The sequence below is a fragment of the Physeter macrocephalus genome, chromosome 8 (assembly GCF_002837175.3).
Source record: "Physeter macrocephalus isolate SW-GA chromosome 8, ASM283717v5, whole genome shotgun sequence".
Classification (NCBI taxonomy): Eukaryota; Metazoa; Chordata; class Mammalia; order Artiodactyla; family Physeteridae; genus Physeter; species Physeter macrocephalus.
The window spans coordinates 108015486-108042120 of NC_041221.1; the positions used below are offsets into that span (position 1 = coordinate 108015486).

Here is a 26635-nt window from a genome sequence, read left to right on the forward strand (position 1 = left end):
AAGAATTGTACTTAGTTGCAAATATTACCTAAACTTATTTTAATAGTCGTTATTCCCTTTTCTAGCCAAGTTCCAATCAATTTTTTTACCACTATTTATTATAAAATTTCAGCCTCTATTTTAAGTGGATTCACTTCAAATGACCCTTCCTCTAGAACCAACTCTCTTGGATAATAAGGGCCCCTGTGTATAAAATGTATATGTGAATTATGTGATTCTGCATGTATAGCCGTACATTTCACTGTTTTAGTGATCTAAAATGAATGAACTAAATGAATTTTAATTGAAATTAGTTGTGACTAAAATGCAAACAGACAATTTATGTATTTTCTTGTTCAGTGAGTTAGGCAGGGATCACGATATTAGTTGTATAGGGCTGGTTATTTTAGAAAGACCAATAAAACCATATGTATATAAGTCATTCTCTGGGACATAGAAATAACTTAATTATAGTTGTGTTAATGTCTTTCATTTGTATAACATTTATTCTTAGAAAGTGAGTCATTATTTCATTACTCTTTGTACTGTGTGGTATTTGTTGTGATGAAATTGCCTGTTCTCCAAAAGTTTTACCGGACTATTTCTTATAATTCTTCTCCTTGTGTTGGCTTTATGACTGTCTATGACCTGAAATCTCACAAATAATGTGGAAAAGTTCAAATATCTTGAGACCCCAATAGTAAAGTGACTGTTTTTGCAGGTATCTTGTGGTCTACAATCCTTTAGAACAAGACCGAAACTCAATAGTCTCAGTCTGTGTGAGCTCCCCGACAGCACAAGTATCCTCTGCTTCAGGAAAGCCCGTGGAAATTCAAATGAGTGCAGTGTGGGATACAGCAAGTACTGTTTCACAGACAGCCTATGAGGTATGTGCTCTCTATAGAACTTAGAGAGGCAACATGAAAAAAGCATAGCCAGTATATAGTTTATATATGTATTAATATATACCCCTGAGAGCTGTCAAGTGGTGTATGCAAAGTGGTTAAAGTTGTAAATGCCAGAGGGTTTAACTGGTAAGTTAAATGACACTAAAGGAAAATAGATCCTGTGTTTTCCAAAATATTAATATCTTTGTTAGTGTGTGTATTGTATGTTATTTTTAGAACGTTATTAGTATGTATATTGTATATCTTTGTATATCTGTTGTAACTTGTTTCTGAAGTCATGAAGTAATCATTTCTCATAAAATTTTGAATTTTTTGTCTAACTCAATTTAATGACCGTTATAAATATTGAAATGGAGATAAATACCATCCTTCTAAATAACTTGGGATACTTTCAACTTTTCACTGCAAAGGTGACATTAATATACCGTGAAAGAAAGACTTCCTAAAATAAGTAAGATGCTTCTTTTCTGAGATAATTTGGAAAAACTCTGGATTCAAATAATAGACATTTTGGGGGGAAAATGTCTTAAAATAAGCAATATTAAACTGAACTCCCATATCACTGGAAAGATCTAACTTTTAGAGTTTGGAGTACAATTTAAATTGTACTCCAAACTCTAAAGATACAGACAGAAGCTAGGAACTCTAAAAGAAAATTAAAAGCCATTGCTGGCTGCTCTTATAAATTCATAATCCTTTAGATAGAAAGGAAAGTATAACACAAGTTTTGGTCAGATTTTACAGGAAACACCCCATTTAGAGAATAGAACAGTAGCTCCTGGAAGGCAGGAGTCATGTCTCATGGTGGGTGCATCCTCCATGCCTTGTTCAGTGTCTGCTGGACCCCAGGCATTTGATGGCTGGTGTTGATTGAACTAATGTGCTTAATATTTATATTGTTACACTTACCATTTTTATTTTTAATGTACTGAAATATTATAGTATTATTAAAAGATTCCTAACAATTAGGTAAAATCATTGTTCACAATAAACCCTTACCTTCTTGGAGAATTTCCTTGTCTGAGCATCCATTACGAGCACCGTAGGACAATTGAGGATGGTCACATAATTTCATATATTGGATGAAAGCAGTAATGTCTTTGATAGTCTTACCCACTTGAAGTTATTAGTTTCCCTGGATAAACAGAGATGTGGATACTCTACCCATAAGTTATCAAAACATGTTTATGGAATAGTACTATAGTCTCTTTTAAATACGGGAGTTTCTCCTTTTTACTAGAAGTATATATGGTTTCCTTTCAGTAGATACATTTCTCTCTAATAAATTCTCTCCTTTATCTTGTAAAGATCTCTTTTCTAGCACAGATGCCACCATTGGGACTGAAAGTATATAAGGTTTTGGAAACAGCAAGTTCAAATTCACATTTAGCTGAATATGTCCTATATAATGGTCATATAGCAAATAAAGGAATTTTCAACATGAATAATATAAAAAGTGCTCAAGAAGATATAACTCTAGAGAACTCCTTTATTAAGCTGCGGTTTGGTCACTCTGGGCTTATGGAGGTATGTTCTGAATAGTTCTGAAATTTATAGAAGTCTTGTCACTTTTACTATAATATATGCAGATTACTTCTGCAAAGTGGGAAAAGTGGACACAGATTCTCTGGGAGAAAGGATAGATGAGCTATATGTACCTTCTCCTTGTGGTCCACAGTGACCACTTGCTCCTTATAAGTACGGTCTGTGGGTGGTGCTGCTCAGTGGACTGTTTGTTATTTGTCCACAAGATAAGTATGGAAGCTGTGGCTGTTTAGAAATGTTTATGGAAACTTTAATTTGGCTGAGTAAAATTATGCCTATTGAATCTAATAATAAAACATTTGAGTGTATATTTGGCATATCACTTTAATTTTTCTAGTAATTCACTTTCATTGTACTTTACAAAAATATTGTTCCATGCATATTGGAAATAAAAATAAATCCACTCCTTTACTACAGAAAGTTTGAGAAGTACTGGTCTAATGTCTTAATTTGTGTATCTCTTTCTTCCTTGGTGAAATGTGTTCTTTTTGTTCCTATTGCAAAGATTTTAAATCCTAAGGTTAAGTATAAAATTTTGAGTGTTTATCTAAGAATTGTGAATATTAGAGGCTGAATGTTATCATTTTTTAATCTATTGCCAGGTTTTTTTTTTTTTTTTTTTGAAATTGACATATACATGTAACTAGATACAACTTGTTAATGTCTTAATTGTGAGTTACCTTAAATTTTTTTTTTTTTTATCCTTAGGAAATGATAAATAAAGGAGATGGTAAAAGTCATGAAGTAAAAGTGCAGTTTTCATGGTATGGAACCACGAGTAAAAAGGACAAAAGTGGTGCCTACCTCTTCTTACCAGATGGGGAAGCCAAGGTAAGTGCTGGTGAGCTGAGCAGTGAATAAGCACTTATTGAAAGAATAATGAGGAGCAAAATAAATGCATCTCAATATTTTGTTATCTATTAGGAATAGATGAGTTGGCTCCATTATATATATCATTATTGACACTTAGCAATTTCTAGTTGAATGTTAGATAAACAAATAATTTTTCAGGGTTGGAATTCAGTTAGGATGCTACAGTGGACAAATGCTTTCTATGGAAAGAAGCTAGATTTGATATAAGATTAGGGTGCTGCTGTGTTGTTGTGTACATATGTGGCATGGCATATATATAGACACAAAATTCCTAGCCATATGAGAAAAATAGATTGACTGCTGAGCCATTTTTCTCCTTAAATTTTAGCACTTTAAAAAACAAACAAAAAGATGTTTTCCTACCCTTGACTGTAAAGGTAGTATATGCAAATCTTAGCACATTTAATGCAGAAAACTGAAGAAAACAATAAAATTTGCCAACTATTCCACAAGCCCATAAAAACCCCTGCCAACATTTTGATATATTTTTACGGTCTTTTATTCTATGTATATCTTTTTTCCCCCATTTTTAAGTTTTTGTCTTCCTACATGAACATATTTTATTTTTCATTGTGACAATGCTCACAATCTGATATGTTCTTTGAAAACACAGTTTTAATATACACTTTTGTGCTTAAAAACTTTTAGCTATAAGATGAATAAGGTCTGAGGGTCTGATGTATAATATGGTAGCTAGTTGATAGCACTGTATTATATAATTGAAATTTGCTAAGAGGGTAGAACTTAAGTGTTCTCACACAAAAAACGTGTGTGTGTGTGTGTATATATGTGGAAAAAAAAAGAATTTCCTATTGTTGCATATGTACATTTTCTCCCAATACTTTACAACTGTAACATTGTGATAAGCTTTCTCTGTAGCATTCTTTTTGTACAGTGCTAATTATTTCCTGAGAATAACTTTCCAGAAGAGTCATTTGGTGTCAGTGGATGAAGCCTTTTAAGGCTTTTGACATATACGTACTACTTATCTTCCTCTAGAAAGATGGCATACATATTCACTCCCACCAGTGTTTTTTTGAGAGTAGCTCTCTAGTATGCTATTCTGAGCTCTGAGAATTAGCCATATTAATGCTTTACCTATAATGATGAGTGAAAAATATTTTACTGTTAAGATTTTTATGATTATTAGTGAGGTTGAACTTTTTTATGCCTTTATCTTTCATATTTCTTTTATGAGTTTCCTATTTAAGTTCTTTAACCATTTTTCTATCGATATGACTTGTGGATCTGTAAGTATTCTTTATATATGGTAAAATTAATCCTTTTTCCTATTTATTGCAATCCTATATCCTATTTATGCTCTCAATGTGTCATTTAGTTTGTTAATTCTTTTATTTTTCTGTTATGTAGTAATTTTTAATTTTTGTGGAGTCAATTTTGTATTTTTTTTCTTTAGAGTTTCTTCCTTTGCTTTTACACTTACACAGGCTTTCTCCACTTTAAGATAAATTAAATATTCTCTGTATTTTGTTGCCTAGGGTCCTGTCTCCTGAAAAAGTTACTTTTGTTCTAGAAAAGCTTGCTAACCAAAATCAAATATAGATTTTAAGAGATTGTGTAGGCCACACTCAGGATTCTAGTTATTTGTCATTGTTTCTGTTTTTTTAAATCATTGAGTAATTGAAGGTAAGCTACAGCTCATAGTAGGCATTTCAGGATGGGCAGTGGATTCTAAGTATAAGCTACATCAGTGTTTTCTCACTTAACAGCTTTTGTCATTAGACAGGCATTTTGTTTTGACTGACATTTTCTTTTAAAAAAAAAAGTAGCTATGCTATAGAATATTATACATGGACAATTATAATTACTAATTTATTTTAAATGATTTTATCTTTAAATAGCTCTAATATTAGATAGAAGGATAAAGAGAATCATCATATGTTTACAAAGAAGAAATAAAAGAACATCAGGGAAAGAGACAGCTGAGTTTATCAGAAAAAGGCCTGGACATCACCGTCCTAGGTTTCATTCTCCTCCATTACTTTCTAGCTATATGGTAATTAGGTACAAGAACTTTGTTAACTATAAAGCATTATATTAATTTCAGAATATTTTTCTCTAGCCAAAGTGGTAAATTTGGAAGAAAATTACACAGTTTTGAAAATCTTGTGCTACATTGCAAGCCTAGCTTTTTATGCTATTGTTGAGCTTTCTAAGGTGTGTAATACTTAAGAAAACAAAATTCTTCATAAATGCTTTAAATTTTGTATCTGTGTCATATAAGTTATGTGTTTTATTCCCATAGTTTCTTTAGTCTAGATTCTAAATAATGAAAACTAAACCAGTGGTTGCCATAGTTTTTCCGAGTTTGGAAGTTGGCTTTATATCCAGCTAGTTCTTTCGAGTAAAAGGGCAGTGTTAGAGTAGTAAACCTGACTGTGATTAAACTATGTTTCTGAATCCTGCTTCCTGTTTGCTTAAGATGACTCCCTGTGGTCATCCTAGCCACCTTCCCAACCCCTGAACATTAGGGAGCCATGGTTATGGCAAATGTTTGCCTGAGAAAATGTCACTGCTATAGAAGGATTGCTCATTCTAATAAATAACATATGGACAATATAGAAAGATTTTAATTAGAACTTTTTATATCTGGGAGAAATGTTTGTAGATCATCTAGGCCAATCAGGTTGTAAAATTTTTATTTTCCATTTTCAGCAGTTTTTGTCTAATGCAAAACCTTATATTCAATTTTTGTAGCACGCACATATTCCGATACCTCGTAAGGTTTGTTTTTCACTTAAAATTACAAATATCAGGTGATATACATTTGCCAGTTTGGAAACTATAATAAACATTCCTTGGAAAGACTAAAAGCCAAAATACTTTTCTTAAAAATGTGATTTCCTCCTCAGCCTTATGTTTACACAACACCACCCTTTGTCATAGTGCAACATGGAAGGTTTTTTTCGGACGTGACTTGCTTTTTTGAACATGTTACCCACAGAGTTCGACTGTACAACATACATGGTAAGAAAACAGAGAAACGCAGATGTGAAACAAATGTATACTGATTCTTGAATTCTTGCTTTTCTTTTGTTGGTTTTAATAAATTAGCAATTGGTTTTCGGAGATGACAATCATCTATCTAACCTTGACATCAGACTTATCATATGATTTAAAATGTAGTATTTACTCTTTGATAATCAAAAATGGTAAAACATTTTAACACCTTACATATACTTGTTCTTTTCTTCTGTATATCTTCTCTTTCCTATTGCAGTATTTGTCTTAAGTCATGTGCTCATTTCTCAGATCTAAAAACAGTATAGTGGTTTTCTTTTATTTTATAAAATGGAAATTATACTAAATGTGGCTTTCAATTAATGGATCACTGACTACCTCTGTCACACACACACACACACACACGTGCGCGGCATGCCTTAAATGTAGAATGTATTGTCATAGTGTACTACTAGAATTTAACTTTAAAAGAAAAATGTTCTCTGCTTGTTTATGACTCTTTAGCTTGTAGAGCATAAAATTAGGCAGCTTTTATTGCTTTTAGGACAGTATTGAAGCAGCTTCTTTGTTAATCAAGTGATAAGAAATAGGCCTTTGATCTCATTAGAAACTGAACTGTGGACAGTGGCACTGGTCCTTCCATAGGATTTAGGTGGAGCTGTGGTTCCCAAACAATATCAGAATTGTACAGTTTTGTTGGTTGATTTTTGAATTCGCTGTTTTTAGAATGGAGTACTCTTCCAACCACAAGTTTAATCCTGACAACCAGGCCATTTACCATTATATCAACTCTCTTAGAAAGGACCTCATAAAAATGCCACTTTAACTGTTTTGTTGCTGTTAGCTAAGATGAAAAATTAGAAAAGGAAAATATTCTTTCCCAGAATCTTTAGACAGGTAGACAATAAAGCATTTCAAAACCAGTGATAAAATGAATGGGCAGGCACTGTTTACTTTTTAGGTATTGTGGGGAAGCAAAGGCTGCTATGTTCAGGGAATTTCTTGGACAACTAAGTTCAGTTTTCATATTTCAGTGTCTAAATTTGATTTTGTTTTTAGTTAACTTTCTTAAACTTCAAATCTCAACGATGTTTGCCTTTTGGTAGAATTTCAGGTGTGGAGACAAACTTTCTCATGTGACTTCTTAGGTAGTAATGTGATATGTTTTCAGGATTACCCATGATTCATATGTTGAATTAAGAAGTAAAAGTTCTTCTAGAAGATGGTAAAGTCATATTAGACACTAACTTTGTGTCTTTTGCAATTATCTGAAATCACTTTGCTACCTACAAGAAAGTTTGTAGTTTTGAAATAATCTTTTATTTAGTTTCCCCAAACCTTTTAAGTTAGAAACACTATTTTTGGCTATCTCTTTGTACTCTTGCATAAGCCATTGTTTACTGTTTCTTAGAGCCCTAACACTCCCTCTTCAGCTATGGCCAAAGGTTTCATTTTATGGGTAGAAAATAGCATGATCACACAGGAGATGTGCTTATCTACTTTTAAGTTTGCTTAAAACTATTGTGTTTTAATGGAGAAGTTCTTCCTTGAATATAACATGGCACCGTTTGGCACAGATCTCCATCATCAGGCTTGGTTTACTATTGCTTTTCATCAGTTATATGTAGGGATAGGCTGTGTCTCAGAGTTGCTGAAGCAACTCATCAGAAAAATTCCAACTTCTCAACAGGTGTATTTGCTTAATTGCTTCTGCTTCTGTTTAATTGCATCTGTCCATCAATGCAACTTCTGAGTTTTCTTCTGTTGGCCATGGGATCTGGGTCTCATATCAAAGGGTGGTTTCTGTAAATTAGAGGGCCCTCTTCTGCTTCTGTGGCTGTAGCCTAGCTTGCCGTCATGCTTCAGTGGCCAATTTGGAAATTAATAGGCTCTGACTTGGCCCCTTTACTTATTCCAATAAACGCACACTCATCAGAACTAAATGCTTGTCTTTTCTCCTCTTCCCCTCCCCTCCTGTCCCCTACTGAGCAGTCAGAAATGCCCAGTGGCTGACGAACAGCCCTTTAGCAGGAGCAGGGGCCACGGAGAATTCACTGAACCCCAGCTCTCCAAGGTGGCAGTGCTGGCTCTGATTAGTCAGTTAAGGAATAGAGGTTGTTTTGAACGCAGTACTTAGAGTATTAACATAACAAAAATAATAATAAAAAATAAATATGCAGACCTCAGATTGCCTCTGGATGTCTCAGTGAGTGGAATAAACTTGAGCTCAAGCCTTTTTTCCTGATGTTAGATTTTTGCAGCTTGGAAGCAGGAAGCTTCAGAAGTTTGTGGGAAGTGACAGATAAATAAGTTAGATATAATGTGAAGTTAACTTAAAGTGCTGTTCAGATGAGTTTTACTGTACTTGCTTTGACTGAACCTGAAACCAGCATATGTAACTATTCAAAGTGGCAGATCCATCTTTCTTTTTGCAGTCTCAAGCCCAGAGCATTTTTTTTCCCCAACAAGACTACAGTTTGTGAAAAATGGAGCTATTAGATCACCTGAAAGGCTTTCTTCCAAACCATATAGCCTCCCATGTTTGTATTTGAGCTCCTGGGGAAAAAAAAAAAAAAAAAGCCCAGTTGTGGAGATGGAGCCTTTTCTTGGTAGCCTCTGTGACCCATTTCCATCTATCCTTTTCTTTCATACACTATTGCGTGAGGTCACAGGTTGTCTGGATCCTGTCTTAGTGGGTTTTAATTAAATCACTAACCCAGGCCTGTGACAGAGATGTGAAATCTTCAGGGTGTTTGACTCTTTAGGTGTTCACACTACCTGAAAAGGGTTTGGTTATGCAGCGCTAAAGCGTCTGTACTAAGAAATACTTGACAGCTCTTTTGAACTTTGACCTCTTGTAAACTAGGCTTCTAAGTGATTGATCAAAATGCATAGACAAACTGACTCTTGATCTTAGGTGCTACGAATACTTCAGCCAACTTCCAAGCTTTTATAGATTGGCTTTGGTTTTAAATTTCTTAAGATAACAAAAATATCTATTCTTGAACTTAACTTATTAAACTATTTTCAGACATAGACTAATTTTGCCCCCTTTAAACTGAGTGGATATGGTTTTTTGGATGAGTGTTAATGACTAGAGCCTGTTAGTACCAAATTCGTGATCAGTGGGGGTTGGAGGGAGGGAGACTTAATATTTTATTATTACATACTGAAATTGTATGTTTACTAAACCAGTTAATCACACAAAAGATTTTATTATCTCTGAGCAAGAAGGGTGAAGAAACAGAAAATGAGTTTTCTTATGGATTGTCTTTACTGAGTATCCGTTCATCAAATTCCATTTACTTGAAACATTCTTTTAAAACCTAAGGTAATGCAAACCTGACAAAATATATTTAAATTCCTCAATCTCCTTTTTAAGTTACTCTTTGATTCTTCTCTCCATAAAGTAACTTTTGCCCAATTTAAGCTTCAGCAGAAAACAAAGTCAAGGACAAAAATCAACCAACACTTCCCAAATTACATAAACTGTGTGATCATTGTTGATTTTGAAACAAACTGAGTTGGGAGGCCTGGGTGCAGCCTGACTTCTGGTTTTGTTCTTGGTTTGGTATTTAACTTTAGTTTCTCTATTTGTGTTCTCTCCAGATTCTGAAAATAATAAGCAGTACAGTTTAAAGTCTCTCTCTTAACATCATTTAAGCTATTAAAAACACTTTTTATTTTCATTATTGTTCAGACATTACATTCAAAAGGTTTCTAAAAATATTAAATTAGAGGAAATTTTGTGCTCACAAGCTTTAAAAGCTTTGAAAGATCAGAGCAATTTCAGAGATTTCTAATGAAACGTCATGCTTTGCCTTATATCAAGTTAAATAAATCCTTTTTATGGTGACCATAACTTAATGAAATGCCCTTTTAGGACTATTTTATGATTTCTAAAAGTTTATTTCATTTGTAGAAAATAACATTTTTCTGGAGGAAAAGGTGGGAGAGGTGGGGATTAACTTTTCTTGTAGTGTAATCATCTTTCATTAAATTGAAGCTGTAAATGTTACCAGATATGCTGCTTTAGCTTTTATCATTAATCTTAGATTAGAAGATAAAATATAATACAAGCCATAACCCCTGTACGATAGAATATAATACAAGCAGAAACCCCTGTACCACCTTGTGTTATAGTAATTTGTTATTTTACCATCACAAAAAATACGTATCTTGCCGTGATGTTATTATCAGTAAGTGACGTTCACGAGCCATAGTTTCATTTGTCTTCAGAGTTGTAATTATTAGACTGGTGCTATTTTCTGACATAAACTGCTACTTTGAAGAATTAGGTTGCTATGGGTTACCAATGTATCATGCTCATTTTCACTGGCACAAGGTTCAGGTTCCAGATCTGTTAATATGTACCTTCAAGGGTTTTTTTCCCCCTCAGGACTATGTTCTCCTAGGCAGGTGTTTGTGAGCGAGTGTGTCTGTGTAAACCATGTTTCAACCGTGAGGAGAAATATCTTAAATGCAGTAAATACTTTTGCCTGTTTTCCACCAGCATATTATGAAAGTACTGCATGTAATGGATCTTTCCAAAAGAAAGTACACAATAGCCTGGGGGTAATATGTAATGAACTGCCATCAAGAAGTATGGAAGAAAAGAATTTCCTTTGGCTAAAATGACTGATAATTTCCTTCCAAGGGCATATTTAGCAATCAAAGACAGGTTGCTTGTTTTTCTTCTGTTTTGAATATATAATCTATATGGATTCATAACATGACCCTTGACTTCTGGAGAGTCAAAATGAATTGTATCCAGTTAAACATATAAGAGAATCACATTAGAATTAGAGATTAGAATTAGAGATCTGAATTCTTAGTTTCGCCTCTAAGCAAACTAGAGTGACCTTGAGTTTGTTCTTTAACTTCTTAGGAGAGAAAGACTAGATGGTCAATTAGGTATCACCATCAAAGAGTCTTAACAACACTTGTTTTCACATCAAGTTTCTTTGGTGCTTGACTCCTTGCTTCTAAATTCATCTTCTAAGGATGCTTGAACCTGGGGCCCTCATCCCTGGAGTCCTTCCACTTATAAACAAGGTCTCACAGCTTGGCTGAAGTTGTTTTTATTTCCATAAAAAGATTCATGAGGCTATTAAAATGGTTTGTAATCAATCTCTCATTTTTCCCAGGACTACGTTCCATATATAGTTTGATTTAAGAGTAAAAAGCATTAAGTAAGTTATGGCTAGGCAGACTTACGTAATTAAAACATTTTTGGAATATCATAATATGCAATTGACTGCTAAGGATTTTTTTCCTGTTAATTGGAACTTTTAAAAAATGAAATAAGTAGCTATGAGTCAAATCTGATTATTCCCTACAGGCATGAAAAGGAAGGTTATTTTAAGGGACTATAAGCACATTCTGGTTACACAAATTCAGAACTCAGAGGTTATCTTGGGGGCTGTTTGACAGCAGCTACTGCATTGAAGGCATAGCTCCTTAGCGGGAAATAGGATCATCTCCCACAAATATGTATTGTACTAAACTCAGATGAAGGGAATAGGAATGGGAAACACAGGGAAGTGTGACGGTTAAGAACTTCGACTCCAGAGTCAGCCCATGTACATTTCATTCCCAGCTCCCAAACCAGCTCTGTTGCTTACCAGGTGTTTGACCTTGTGCAGGTTATTACCTACATGGTCTTGGTTTCATCATCCGGAAAATGATGACAATAATAGAGTCTTCCTCATAGGAGTGTTGGAGGACTAACTGAGTTAATGTACATAAAGCCTGACACACAATAAGTGTTGTATCTCCTTAAGAAGGATGTGCAGGGCTGAGAGAGTGGTCATTGGAGGGTTGAGGGATTTGGAGAAGATTTGATAAAGGAAGTGAGTTTTTGAGATGCTAGGTCTTAGAGAAATGTCACTTGAATGGGCAGAAAAGAGGAAAAGAGTATCACAAAGTGTGAAGTGGTGTGGGTGAGATCAAATTCCCTTGTTCCTGTAAGAATTTGAAGAATCTGTGTCTGTTACATATTTGTAATTTGACATCTAGTTTTCCTTTATACATTTAAATATTTGCAAAGGGTTTTATTTTTGGTGTACTGTAAATATTGACATTTTAAGATAAGCATATCCAATGGGTAGCAATTTTTTTTTTTTTTTTTTTTTGTGGTACGCGGGCCTCCCACTGTTGTGGCCTCTCCCGTTGCGGAGCACAGGCTCCGAACGCGCAGGCTCAGTGGCCATGGCTCACGGGCCCCGCCGCTCCGCGGCATGTGGGATCTTCCCGGCCCAGGACACGAACCTGTGTCCCCTGCATCGGCAGGCGGACTCTCAACCACTGCGCCACCAGGGAAGCCCCTAATGGGTAGCAATTTGATACTAAATCATGCATTTTTTTAAGAGCTTCTGACTTTATTTATTTGTTTATTTATTTATTTAAAATTTTTTTGGCTGTGTTGGGTCTTCGTTTCTATGCGAGGGCTTTCTCTAGTCGCGGCAAGCGGGGGCCACTCTTCATCACAGTGTGCGGGCCTTTCACTGTCGCAGCCTCTCTTGTTGCGGGGCACAGGCTCCAGATGCACAGGCTCAGTAGTTGTGGCTCACGGGCCTAGTTGCTCCGCGGCATGTGGGATCTTCCCAGACCAGGGCTCGAACCCATGTCCCCTGCATTGGCAGGCAGATTCTCATCCACTGCGCCACCTGGGAAGCCCAAATCATGCATTTTTTTAAAAGTCTCAACAAACTCTTCTTAAACAGTCAAATTTCATATCATTATTTTCTCCTTGAACTCATATTTCAATTCTACTTCCTCCACCAAATTTTATCTTAATATAATACTTTATGCTTGAGAGTCTTATTATTGGTCAACTTTTCCTTATTCTTCTGAAAGAAATATATATATATATAGTTTTAAATAAATAAATATATATATATGTTTTAAAATTCTGTCATCCTAAAACTCGAAGTATTAAATTTCTTCTGGATTGAGTTATAAAAATTGTTATAGTATATGATTGATCAAAATATATAATTGATCTATATATATTACCACTTTGATCATTTATTTTATAAACTTTAATAGAAACATTTTTCCTAATGACATGAATTGTACCCTTTGTATCCTAAATGTTTATGCATTCATTGGTAAATGTTACTTATTGCTAGAAGAGATAGGTTTCAGCATTGATTTTATTCTTTTTGTTCTTATAAATGTAAGGCAAAGGAATGTTGCTAACATAAATAAGTAGGTGGAAATTGAAGGAGTTTAGTTATGAGAATGCCATTTAATTTCTTGAACTGCTTCTGAGTTATATTCCATAAATCGCAGTGATCTATTGCCAAACATTAATCAATTATTTTTAATGATCTACATCTGACAGCTTTATTAGGTAACCTTCAATTTGGTTGAAAGCCAACAATTGGAAAACCATGTGTTTTGCAAAAATATTTGTTCCCTGGTCGTTGAAGTTCAATCAGACACCAATACTTCAGATTGTTTTTGTTCAGCCCCACTTGAGTTAGGGTGGGTGAGAGGCATGCTGCTGCCTTTTTTTTCTTTCTTTCTTTTTTCTTTTTTTGGTTAAGCTAGGAGAAGGAATAGTGAAAATGTGGTTTAAAAAAAAAAAAAAGGAAGAACCACATGCTTCCATGGCAGGTCTGTTTCAGTGGAATCTGAGCTTCCTATCTAAAAGCACCTTGGAAAAGAGCATGTTTGCAAGAACAGGAAGTAGGCAACTCGAGTGACTGTCAGTATGGAGCCAGGCAGACCACTGAGATTACTCCAGCATCCTTCCTTCTCTGTACTAGACCTGCCCAAGTCTGGACTGTGGGTCATGAGCTGTTTATTCACCTCCCAGGTTAGTTAGACCACGTCTGTTTTGGATTTAAAAGAATGTTACTGATGTAGGTGTTATGTTCCTCCAAAACAGGGCTTCTAAAAAACCTGTTGTTTTTTAAAATCAGTGTTTATTAGAAAAAAAAAGACAGATTCCCAGTTTTATTGTGTATGTTTCAGTTATTAGGCCTTTTTCGCATATATCATACTTAATTGGTAGAATCTTTAACCAGAATTTGCAATCTGTGTGATCAAAATGCTATACCTTTCTTATTATGCATTTACTTTTGTGTCATTGTGGGAATTATTGAAATGAAGAGCATAAAGTATGTAGACTAGTGCCTAGCTCATACATTGATCAGTAAGCAGTGGTAGTTATTTATCTAGTGCTTTATAAATGAAACACAGTGATGCATCATTATTTTCTTAAATTTGAGTCTTGGAATGAAATTTACTAAACTGTGTATTCCTGAAAGCAGATGTTAAAATTTTCACTTGTGGAGAAATAATCAACATGAACATTTACAGGGAAATCAGCAGGTACCTCAGAGGATAAATTAGATCTTGTAATGGATGATAAGTTGAGTTAGTCAACATGGATAAAAAGTTCATCCGGTTGTGGGAATTACTACCATTTCTATTCTTGGTACTTTCAGATGGGAGTACAGTTTTTTTTTAAATATAGTCATGATAATATTTGCTCTTTAGAAACATTATCTACATGTTGACCTACTAAATTTATCATTGTTGTGAGAATTGTCATTTAAGTGTATGTGTCAAACTAAGCAGTGTGTGTTAATTAATAATCATGTGTCAACTCCCAGTTAAGTTGGATAAGTTTACAAAAACAATGTCACAAAGTAAATGCACACTAGGAGAGTTATTCTTATATTTTTGATCATTTAAATACAAAACAAAATACCCCCAAAATTGAAGGGGAGATATTCAAAATTAGAAGCCCTGGTTTTTCATGACAGTTTTTATTGTCCTACTTCTGCTATGACATGAGGGCTCAGTCCCTCTCTCCGTTCAGACACAGATTTGAGGAAAAGGGATGAGGACAGCACGTTGATAGCAAGCTTCCATTTTTGCCCCAGAGCACACATTTTAAGGACAGTCACTGAAGACCTTGCTTTAAATCTTGGGTGGGTTTCTTGAGGATTTATTTTATATTTGATTTCCTATCTATGTCACATTTCAGTTGGACTTTTGTTTGAAGGCTTAAACACCTCTCTTAGGGCTCTCACGATCACTTTTCATTTTCCCAGGTTGGTGTGGGCCAGTTGCTGTTTTTCCATCTTGATCTGATAACTTGTCCTAAGCACACATTGGGTGCCACTAATAAAATATTGGATTCTTGCTGGAGTGAGAGAGGGGCTCTCCCTTGCTCTTTTCCCCAAGCTGCTGCCTCTCATTACTATAACTACTTCAGTGTCGTGAGAGAGGCGTCCGATTTATATTCCTTGGAAAAGTATGCCTTGCATTTCAGAATTGTTAGAATAAGGTGATCTAGGCAGGTAGAGAGGGCTGAATTAGGCTGGTCCAGATAGATTTTAGAATGATCTGACGTGAAGAGAGTAGATTGTGCAGAGGAGATATGCCTAGGATTCTCCAGAGGCCCTCAGTTGCTGCTCAGAGCCATGACCCCGGCCTTTCCATCTGCATGACTTAGTCATTAGACCATCCTGGATGTTTGCTCCACCTCTTCTTTCAGGCACAGGGGATGTTTTAGAGGCGCCCTCCAGTTTTTCTCTCCGTACTCAAAGGAGTATGTTTCTTGGGTTCCTTAAGACCAGTGCTGAGCAACGGAGTCAAGAGGGTCTTGCCTTCCAACCCTGATCCCTTGCCTCCTTAGTTTCATTTTTCCCTGCCATCTTAGAAAATATTCTTTTTAAAAAATGCTTAAAATTATTTTTATGTATAAAATGCAAATTATATGCATGTATGTGTGTGTGTCTATTTACACACATACTCTTTTGACAAAAATTTCACACATTATGGATATAACATAAAGTCTCTCTGGAATCTGTCTGGCCCCTATCCACTACTCAAGAGAGGTAATACAGATATTTGCACGCTCTCTCTCTCTCTCTCTCTCTCTCTCTCTCACACACACACACACACACACACACACACACACACCCCTACAGAAATGTATACTATTATGTTTGTGTCTGTTTCAGCATAAAGTTTATCGTACTGTGCAAACGCTCTGTTTGCTTTTCCCTCAGATCTTTCTCTGCCAGGACAGACAGTTGCCTCATTCTTATCATTTGCTACACAGCATTCCATAGCATGGGTGTACCTGATTTTATTATTCATTTGCCTGTTGATGGACATCTAGCATGTTTCCCCGGTTTTTTTTTACTCTTGGCACCAGTGCACTGTAAACATGCTTGTGCTCGTGATTAGTGTTCATTTTAGGTAGATAAGAGAGGTAATTAGGGTATGTGTCTTTAATATTTAATATATATTACTTTTTTGGCTTCTAAAGTGACTGACGTTTTAAAAGAGATTTTTGGATTGTTTTAAAGAAGTTCTGGGTTCTGACAAGCCTTGTCCCTTAATTTTATTTCACTCAATTCAGTAACTCTTGCAGCTTATCAGATCCCAGATCAGTGCCCCCTTTCCTTGCTTGAAAATAATCTGGAGCTCTCCTCTCTACTTAAGCATTCCTACAAAGCTTTTCCCAATCCTTGGTCCAAAGTAATTTCACCATTTTCCAGTAGTTGGTCTGCTATTGAGACATGATGGTTGAGAGGTTTAGTCCTGGTTCGGCCAGGCCTTGTGATCTGAGGCAGATAATTTCCTCCTAGGCTTAGGGTCAGGAATGATTATATGTAAAACCTATAGTACGTGTATGGTACATAGTAAGCACTTGGTACTTGTTAGCTGTTGTCATTCCCCCATGCAGCTGAACCCTTCACTCATTTCTTGTGTACCTATTATGTGCTAGGAGCATAAAGATAAATAAGACATGGTCCCTATACCTGAGGAACTGACCTTCTAACATGCATGTGTTTGCTCAAAATGAAAGTACTTACGCATCTTTTATCTGTTTGAACCTTACCTATAGCCCATCTGCTTTCTCCCCGCCAGTTACCTTCCGCATCATGAGGGAGAGCCTCTCACATCTTTACTCATTCTGTTTAACAGTGATTCAGCACCGACCACCTGCCCAAAACATTGTTAAAACTGAAATATGAGATAGTGTGTAAGACAGTCTGTGTTTGTGAGCAGCTCATAGGCTCTAGGGAGAAAAAATTAAAGAGCTCCAGGGTTCTGAAACACTGGTTTGGCTTCTCTGTTATAGCTTTTCACCTGTGAACTGGCTAAATTTTACTTTGGGTTGCCTGTGTTAGTAAGGATAAACAATCTCCATCCTCTCTTCTCCAAGGGCACAGAGTGTGAGGTGCTAGCAAAAGGGCACTTAGTTCTCTGTTGAAACCTGGGAATGGCCTCACACCCGCTCCCCCTCCTCCGTGGACTACTCTTGTTAAGTAGGAGCTATTTTCTTTCCCAGGATTGAAGAAAAACTAGAAGGACTTAGAAAGCTCTGGCCATCTATGCTCAGGTAGAACCATTTTAGTAAGAGTATCTTTTGCCGCCACATCCTGCAAAGATCCAGCATATCACTAGGACCACTAGGTTTGTACCTCTGCTTCCTGGGGAGGTCTGCCTTCAATCCCATGAGCTTCTTTGGGACTGACACATCTTAGGAATTCTTGACACAGAATAGGAAAAGTCAGCAGTCTTCTTTCTCCCTCACACATGTTCTTCTTTTAAAAATAATTATTTTTCTTTGAGAACTCAGGGATACCTCCTTGCTTTTATTACCATTACAGGTTTCATTTGGTTTGTTCACAATAAGTATATTAAGTCTGAACTTATTTTAAGTCTACTCTGGCACAGAATTTAAATTAATGTCTTGCTGAATTGTGAATGGACGTGAAGGCTACTTTTTTTTTTTTTTTTTTTTTTTGTGGTACGCGGGCCTCTCACTGCTGTGGCCTCTCCCATTGTGGAGCGCAGGCTCAGCAGCCATGGCTCACGGGCCCAGCCACTCCGCGGCATGTGGGATCCTCCCGGACCGGGGCATGAACCCGTGTCCCCTGCCTCGGCAGGCGGACTCTCAACCACTGCGCCACCAGGGAAGCCCGAGGCTCCTTTTAAAGGAGCTTTAAGCGTTTATTGCCCCAACAGGATCTGAGCATAATACTGAGCTTGAGAAAGATGATTTTCTCAATGGAAATAATTTATCATTGCTAGAGATAATGTGAAATTACTAATTTTTTCTCGAGGCATGTTTTTTGTAAATGTTTCCCAGAGATACATACCTTGAAATTAATGATGGTCTCCTTTGTGAAGACTTTATTTCATTTCATGCATTTTGTTGACCCCTGAGATAATAGTCCATCTAGAGAGGAGGAAACATAAAGCAGTACTAAAAACCCTATGAATGCTTTCAGTAAAGTAGAGTCACTTGCCATCTGCTGTCTTCCCTAATGCTGCATTAATACTAGCATCTCTAGTGCTACATTTTGGGTTTGGGGCATCTTTGGTTCATTTGTGGATGCTTGTCTTTTAAAATTTTACATACAATTCATTTGGTTTTAGAAAAATATTCTGGATAATGTAAGTAAGTATACTGGAAGGAAAGTTTGCATTTAAAGTAATGCATTTCCTAGTTCAAAGAACACACTATTGTTCTATCACCAGCATATGTGCTTGCTTTTTTTTTTTCTCCCCCAAACTTCCCAATAGTGGTGAAGAAGTTTGGATCAGCTATGTTGGCAGGTTCTTCTGGTAATTCTCAGAAGGAGATGTATGTATGCATTTAATTAGCAGAGGTTAGTGGTTCAGACTGTGGCTATAAAGCAGGAAAAAAAAATGGCACTTCCTTCCCCCACCCATGGAGATCATGCTTCTCATAGTAAGAAACTGAAGTTAGCTCTGGTTGACGTTGTTGAGTTGGAAGGACAACATCTACCAGAAGAGAATTTCTGTGAGCATTCTGAAAATTATATTGATGGAAACTGCAGCCCATTTAGTATCGTTACCATATTATTATTTATGGTGTACAATTTCCAGTTGTACTTTTCACATAAACCTATAATGCTGAGCCAGCTGCATTTACATTTTTTCCACAAATCCCACAGATCCAAACTTCCTTTCTATTTGCTGTCTAAACTCTGGGGATTCTTCTTGGCTCCTGGAAAAGGTCTTCCTCACTCTCTTTCTCCCCTCCCTGCTTTTCTGAACACAGCCCTCTTTCTCTAAAGAGTACGCTGGTTCTCAGCAGAGTGACAGATTGTGTGTGAGAAGGGGGAGAGGTGGGTCATGAAAAACAACGGTGGTTAAGTGTCCAGGGTTCTTGGAACCTCAAAAAACTTCAGCTGTATGAAATAGGATATGGCCAATCTTTCTTCTTTGACCACTTTCCTAATCGTTCTCTTTCTTAGAAGATCCTACAGTATCTTTTATATCCACTCAATCTGTATTAAGAGGTTGGGTTTCTTCATAACTCCTCTCTCCAGCTCTGAAATAGACCCAAGGGTTCACTGAGGACCTGAAGGTATAGTTAGGGTAGCATGACAAATAGAAATTAGTAAATACTTTAGGCTTATCCAAAAAAATAAAAATGTTCAATATATCTGGGACTTTTTCAAGCTCTCCTCTGCTTTATATAGTAAAGGGCAAAATGAATCACTCCATAACAAGGGATCCTAAGACACACTAAACTCAATTTAAATTGATTTAAGTTCTGGGGAGCTCTCCAGATTATACTCCACAAATACTAATATGGTAATACCAGTTTTAGCTATAAATCATTGCATTGGACCTCCTGTCTCTTTTCCTGGCTATAGATCATGGGCAGTAATACACTGTCTCTTGAACCACTAGGGTGTAAATTTCACTGCTCATAATTTCCAGTGTGTGAGGAGAGCCTGGTGAAGAAGTAGGCTTGAATGGCTCTGTTGGGGAGTGGCAGTGCACATGAGTGGTGGATTGGCCTGTAGTGTGGGTTGACCTTTTCTCATTTAATGTCCTCTTTCCCCTCTGGAACTCATTGTGGAATCATTTGCATGTTATACTTCATCTACATTTATCTCATTCTAGCCTCTTCATCCTTCTGTTGAGTTATATATGCCCCTGAATAAATGTTTTCTATTGTCTGATTTAAAAAACGGTGAATTGTGACACTATTTGGCATATGAGAGATAGTAAAGATAGGAAGTAGGAAACAGGAAAATACCTGTAATGTTAGAAAGAGTTCTGTATAGCATATTTAAGAAAAGCGGGGCAATTATTTTTTATTAATGTATATATTCTTTTTAACTTTAGGAATAGAAGGACAGTCTGTGGAAATTTCCAATATTGTGGACATCCGTAAAGAACATAACCGTGAGATTGCAATGAGAATCTCTTCTAGCATCAACAACCAAAATAGATTTTATACTGACCTAAATGGATACCAGGTAATTTCCCTTTAAAATGTTTAAGTAATGTTTATAATATGTAATGTTTATATGTGATCATGGGCCAGTTAATTTTGGATCCTTTGAAAAAATATGCTTAAGGTTGCAAATTAAATAAATAAATAAATAAAATAAAACTGAATTTTAACACACTTTTAGGTTCTGTATTCAACCATATTTTCAAGGTTAGAATAAATATTTGCAAGACTATCTTGTGAAATGTCTATTTGTAAGGATTTATTTTTTCAAAGGAAGATTTAGTGACCATTACGCATGTTAAATACCTTGATGCTAAAATATATATGAATTTATCTAATAGAAAGGAAATATTAATTAGGGACTGATGGAGTATATCTTTTTTTTTCCTCATTAGGAATTGGTCTGTGTATATTTAGTTTACTCCACATATGTTTTTAAATGTATGATTTAATACTGGGCTCTTTTAAATTTCAGGAAAACTCTCTACTGATGTATATGTGTGTGTACATATATGCACACACACATATGTGTACATAGACCTAGATATACAAATAAAAACATCAGTTTAGAAATGTGAGTAGGTGTGTATTTAGTCAAAATTTTCATGAAATAGTTTGAAATAGTAATGGGAAAATTGATTCATAAAAATTTTTAAGATTGTCATTTCTCTAATTTACTAGAGCTCTTTTGATTGTTACCTAAATCTCTGTATTCAGTGTATGTGTGAAACAAAATATTTTTGAAATAATACTATTAGAAACATGAGCATGTTTTTGAGGCATTAGCATTTTAAAAATTTCTAGCTACGAATAGAAATAATTTCACAAATGCTGTTACTTTGATTTTCAACTGGGATGAGTGGAAGGGATTGTGATAATTTTCTCTTCTACAATTTCCTGCAAAAGTTAAATTTAAACCTTTTCAGAGCATAAAAATTGCAGCATACATTTTGAATTAACATGTTAATTCTTCTACAGCTGTTTGGTTTTCAAATGAAGCCCTGGCTTTATGGTGATTCATTTTCCTTGTGTACAAAAGAAAGGCTTTTCTTAAAGTCTTACAGAAGCAGTAATATATATGTGTGGGTGTATACGTGAATGAAAAAACTTAGTAAAAATTAATAAAAATGTGAATTTTCTTTACAAGGTTCGAACATTTTAATAAATAGGAAAATATTATTTTTAAGTCTATAGCCTAAGTGTTTCCTCTTTTTTAGAATAGGCCATTTCTTAAGCTTTGAAAAGAGTAGTTACTTGAGCCAAACTAGAAATCTAGACCCACAGGTGGGGCGTGAGGGTAACAGCTACCCAATTGTGACAGTTTTAAATGTCTTTTTTTTTTTAAGTATACAACTAAATGGAGTAGGAAGATCAGGATTGGAGATTTCTTGCTAACTAGCTTCCCTTCCTTCCTTCCTTTTTTTTTTTTTTTTTAACATTTTACAGTTTTTTTTTCCACCAGTTTGTTAATTTCCTAGGGCTGTGATATAAACCGCCACAAACTGGGTGGCTTAAAACAACAAAAATTTATTCTCTCACAGTTTTGGACATTAGGAGTCCAGAATCAAGATGTAGGCAGGTCCCCACTCCCTCCATCGGCTCTAGGGAAGTATAACCTTGCATTTTCTAGCTTCTGGTGGTTGCAGACAATCCTTGGTACTCCTTGCCTTGTAGACGTATCACTCCAATATCTGCCTGTGCTGTCACATGGTCTCCTGGTGCCTCTGAATGTCTCTCTCTGTGTCCAAATTCCCCATTTCTTGTAAGGACACCATTCTTTAGATTTTCACTCACCCTAATCCTGTAACTTGATTTTATCTGCAGAGACCATATTTCAAAGTAAAATCACATTCACAGGTTCTGGGCGAACATGAATTTGGGGGGACACTATTCAGAACAAGTAAGTTGAACGACCTACTGCAGGGTTGTTGTGAAGATTAAAGATCTTATCTGTGAAATTCTCAATACTGTGCCTGGCATTAATGGTTACTCAGTACATGTTAACTATTATGTTTACGTTGAACTTCTCCTTTCCTGAGTTTCATGTCAAACTTTCATGAGTTTAAAAGAAGAGATGGCATTTTTATGTGGTATAAGATTTGTGATAACAGAAGTCTCTGTTTGATGTCTCCTCCTGAGGTTTGAGTGAGTCTCCTTGACCCAGATCAGCTTAGTGCATTGTCAGTCTCTCAAAATATAAAATTAGAGTTGTATTTCATGCATTCAGATACTAGACCAAGAAAAATTGGAATTTGGAACTATCTACATGGAAACTAAACAAGAAGAGTAAGCCTTGAATAGTTTTTAAATATAAATATGCATTTGATTATTATAACATAGTATGTTGGAGGATTTGGTGAGGAGATGTGTGGTATTTATTAAAACTGATTCAAGAATCATAAGAGATATTTCTTGAAAGGGGATAGAGAGCTATTATGCTTAGCCTTCATTACAAAAGCAGTATGTTAGATGTAAATGAGAAATGAATCCTTAATACCTTCATAATTTGTTTTATGCAGATATTGGAGAGCTAGAAGACTTGTTAAGGATTTTTATTCTGAATTTAAATACTAATGCTTATTTTAAAAATCTGGACAAGTTCTACCTTTCTCACTTAAAAATTGTTTTCTAAGATGCTCATGATTTTTCTTCATATTGTTTTGAAGAATGTTTTCATTTCTAAGTTAGCTGTTCTATTGGACAAGAAAGATGCTGTACTTTTTTCTGTTTGGAAGAAAAACCATCTGTAGTTGATAGTAGTTTTTTTAAGTACATGTGTAAGTATCACTTGATTTTTTTTTTTCCTTAACGAGAACTGTTTGGTCTTACAGATTCAACCTAGAATGACACTGAGCAAATTGCCTCTTCAGGCGAACGTTTATCCGATGACTACAATGGCATATGTCCAGGATGCTGAGCATCGCTTGACCCTGCTCTCTGCTCAGTCTTTAGGTGTTTCGAGTTTGAAAAGTGGTGTGTTGTTTAGATTCTTTTTTGCTCTTATAAGTTTCACTCCCCAGTATATAATCTTTCTGTTGGTCATATGTATTAATTATCATCCCCAGTCACAAGCTATCTTCTTTTGAGAACCAGACTGTTAGTTAATTTTGAGCTTTGTGAGACCAATGTAAAACAATAAATTTCCTTAATCTTCAGATGAAAAAAGAGGGACCTAAAAGTCCATGAAACTGATTATTTTTAAAGATAATTTACTTCTCCTGATGGCTCATTGTTTGCAGAAGTCTGTCATTATTGTGACTGATTGGAATGGAAATTCAGACTCAAATTAAACTAAGTTTAGATAGAGTTCAGATAACTTAACCAAGTTTGTAAAGGTGGAAAGTTACAGTTCAAACTTAGGTCCTTCTCTGAATCCCATCCTTCTAGGATACTACCACCTAAAAAGAAGAAAGGGAGTAGAGATATGGGGATAAAGAGGTGACAGACATGACTTTACAGATTCCAAAAGAGAGAATGAAATGGAGAGAAAGAGAAAATAGATAGTAGATGCTGATTGATTTTTTTTAGAACTTTCTATTGGGAGACTTTGTCCCTCATAATACATATTTTTAATTATCCTATACATGTCTATTGCTCTTCTTTCCTTACATACTAAGAGTTGCTAAGACAAGCATGTTACGGAGCCAGGCAGATAATAAATGTGTACAGATGCCTGGCATATTCATTTTATATTGGGCATATGCATACAAACCCACTATTTATATTAGGTATATACATGCATTCTGTACTTCCACACACAGAAAACCTTACTACTTACCATTTTTCTTTGTGGCCTTCATTAGACAAAATCATGAGATCATGTCATGAAGACATGAATACAGTTATAAAAATAATAATGGCCTCATGTCAGGGCTCCAGTGGGGAGTGCTGGGATTTGAGTGAATTGCGGAGCACATCCCCCCTGTACACTGGGGTAGCCACTGCTTGGTGTCAGCTACTTGTCACCTTGGGGAAAGGGGCCCAGTGTTGCCAAATTTTTCAGTTTTTGAAGAAAAGCCTAGAAGTCTGGAATTTTATGAGAAGTTGCCCATTCTGTAACTTGTGACATAATTTTTTAAAAATCAGAACATAAAGCCTCTGTGTCAGAGATGACTCCTGAGCTACCCGTTTTTAAACTCTGCCTTAAATTCTCAAAATTGGGCTCTACTGAAATAGGGGACTAGACCTTAGGATTCAAGCAGTCATGAACCGAACAGTATTATCTCACTTCCCTGATCAAGAGAGCTATGGACATAAAAACAATTTGAGGGCTTCCCTGGTGGCGCAGTGGTTGAGAGTCCGCCTGCCGATGCAGGGGACACGGGTTCGTGCCCTGGTCCGGGAAGATCCCACATGCCGCGGAGCGGCTGGGCCCGTGAGCCATGGCCGCTGAGCCTGCGCGTCCGGAGCCTGTGCTCTGCAGCGGGGGAGGCCACAACAGTGAGAGGCCCGCGTACCGCAAAAAAAAAAAAAAAAAAACAATTTGAGTACAGGCCAGGAAGTTACTAAGTGTCACATAGTATATGGGCTAACATTTGGAGGCAGAGAGAAGAGTTAGAAATGACCAAGAGATTGATATACTAATTTGAGTGTGAAGAGATCAAATTCTAGATAGGCATGGGGACAGTTAGCCCCAGTGCCTGAAGAGCATGTTCTGGACAATTGTCTTATGAAATATGGAGAAAACAACAATGAAAATTCTAACCAGCACTGTTAATTTTATGTACTGGATACCTAAACTGAGAAGATAGAAACTAAACAGAGTTGGTTTGACTATGTAAGCATAATAGTTATTAAAATCCTTACATAGTTCCCTTTTACGCCAAATGATTGCTCAATACAGTAGCAAATATGAATGAATGGATGGATGAATATATATATTTAAACACATATAACTTTAGTGGGTTTTGGGGGAGTATAATCTAAAGCATATAAATATGTCTCTGCGTGATTTTTTTTCAGTTTTTTTTTAGTTTGTAATTTCTTAACCTAACCATTAGCTTACAACTTAAACTAAAGGAGTTGTAGAATTATTGCATAGCAAATAAAGGAACCAAATATGACAATTTTGGGGGCTATAGGAGAAAAGACACACTAACACAGTATCAGAGACAGAAGGGGATACGTGGTGGGTGTCTCCAAATTCTAGGGCTTCAGAGAATCACAGCATAACAAGTAACCTAAAATTTTACTTCAAATCCTTTTTAGATTCTGTCCTTCTGTGTTAGTCTTATTACTCCATGTGTGATGTACATTTTTTAATGAACCTCATAAACATTTTTAAATTCCAAATGCAGCCACTAAATTTTTGGAGGATTTAATTTACTGTTTCTATTAAATTTTTGTAAGTTTCACTTTAATTTTGATCTCTTCTGTCGCATTTTTAAATTTCTTATTAGATTTTACTAGAAGCTGATAAAGAAAAGGAGAAATACAATCCTGTCTTATGAGTTTATACTAGTTGCTTTGAGCTATTATCGAGAGGAAGCCCATGGTACTGTGGGTTGTATAGGTCTGTCTCCCTGACTGGAGGAAAAACTTCAATCGAGACCCTGCCTTGTATTATGAGGTTCTCAATGAATAACCCTGGCCTGTTTGTTTGTTTGGTAGGTCAGATTGAAGTTATCATGGATCGAAGACTCATGCAAGATGATAATCGTGGCCTTGAGCAAGGTGTCCATGATAACAAGATTACAGCTAATTTATTTCGAATACTACTAGAAAAAAGAAGTGTCATGAATATGGTAGGAAAAAAGCTCTCATATTCTGATGTTGTTTGTTCTTTGCCATCCAAAATTATGACTTTATACTTTTTTATTTTTTGCATTTTCCAATATTGAGATATTTTTGTAATAGACTTAGCCTGTATTCACAAAAAACAGAACTTCAGTTATATATCTCGTGTAAGATTTACATTCAAGCCATTTTATTTTTTAGTTTTGCTTATTTTGTAGATGTAAAATAATGTTAAGGAATCAGCTTGGGTGAAATTTCCTGAAATTACTTTGAAAGAAATAAGCGTTGAGTTTAAAGGATAGAGCTTAGTCATGTACATAGGAGATTAAGTTTGATTAATAAAATTTATTTG

General features: G+C 35.8%; 1 protein-coding gene across 1 annotated transcript in view; it reads left to right on the forward strand.

The window, feature by feature from the left end:
- MAN2A1 (mannosidase alpha class 2A member 1) overlaps window positions 1-26635 on the forward strand; it is a 161164-nt gene that overhangs the window by 113407 nt on the left and 21122 nt on the right. Inside the window, exons 13-19 of the mRNA XM_007110943.4 lie at window positions 701-866; window positions 2196-2414; window positions 3141-3263; window positions 6179-6293; window positions 20436-20569; window positions 23379-23520; window positions 26158-26291. Coding sequence (XP_007111005.1) covers window positions 701-866; window positions 2196-2414; window positions 3141-3263; window positions 6179-6293; window positions 20436-20569; window positions 23379-23520; window positions 26158-26291 — 1033 coding nt within the window. The remainder of the gene's footprint in view (window positions 1-700; window positions 867-2195; window positions 2415-3140; window positions 3264-6178; window positions 6294-20435; window positions 20570-23378; window positions 23521-26157; window positions 26292-26635) is intronic.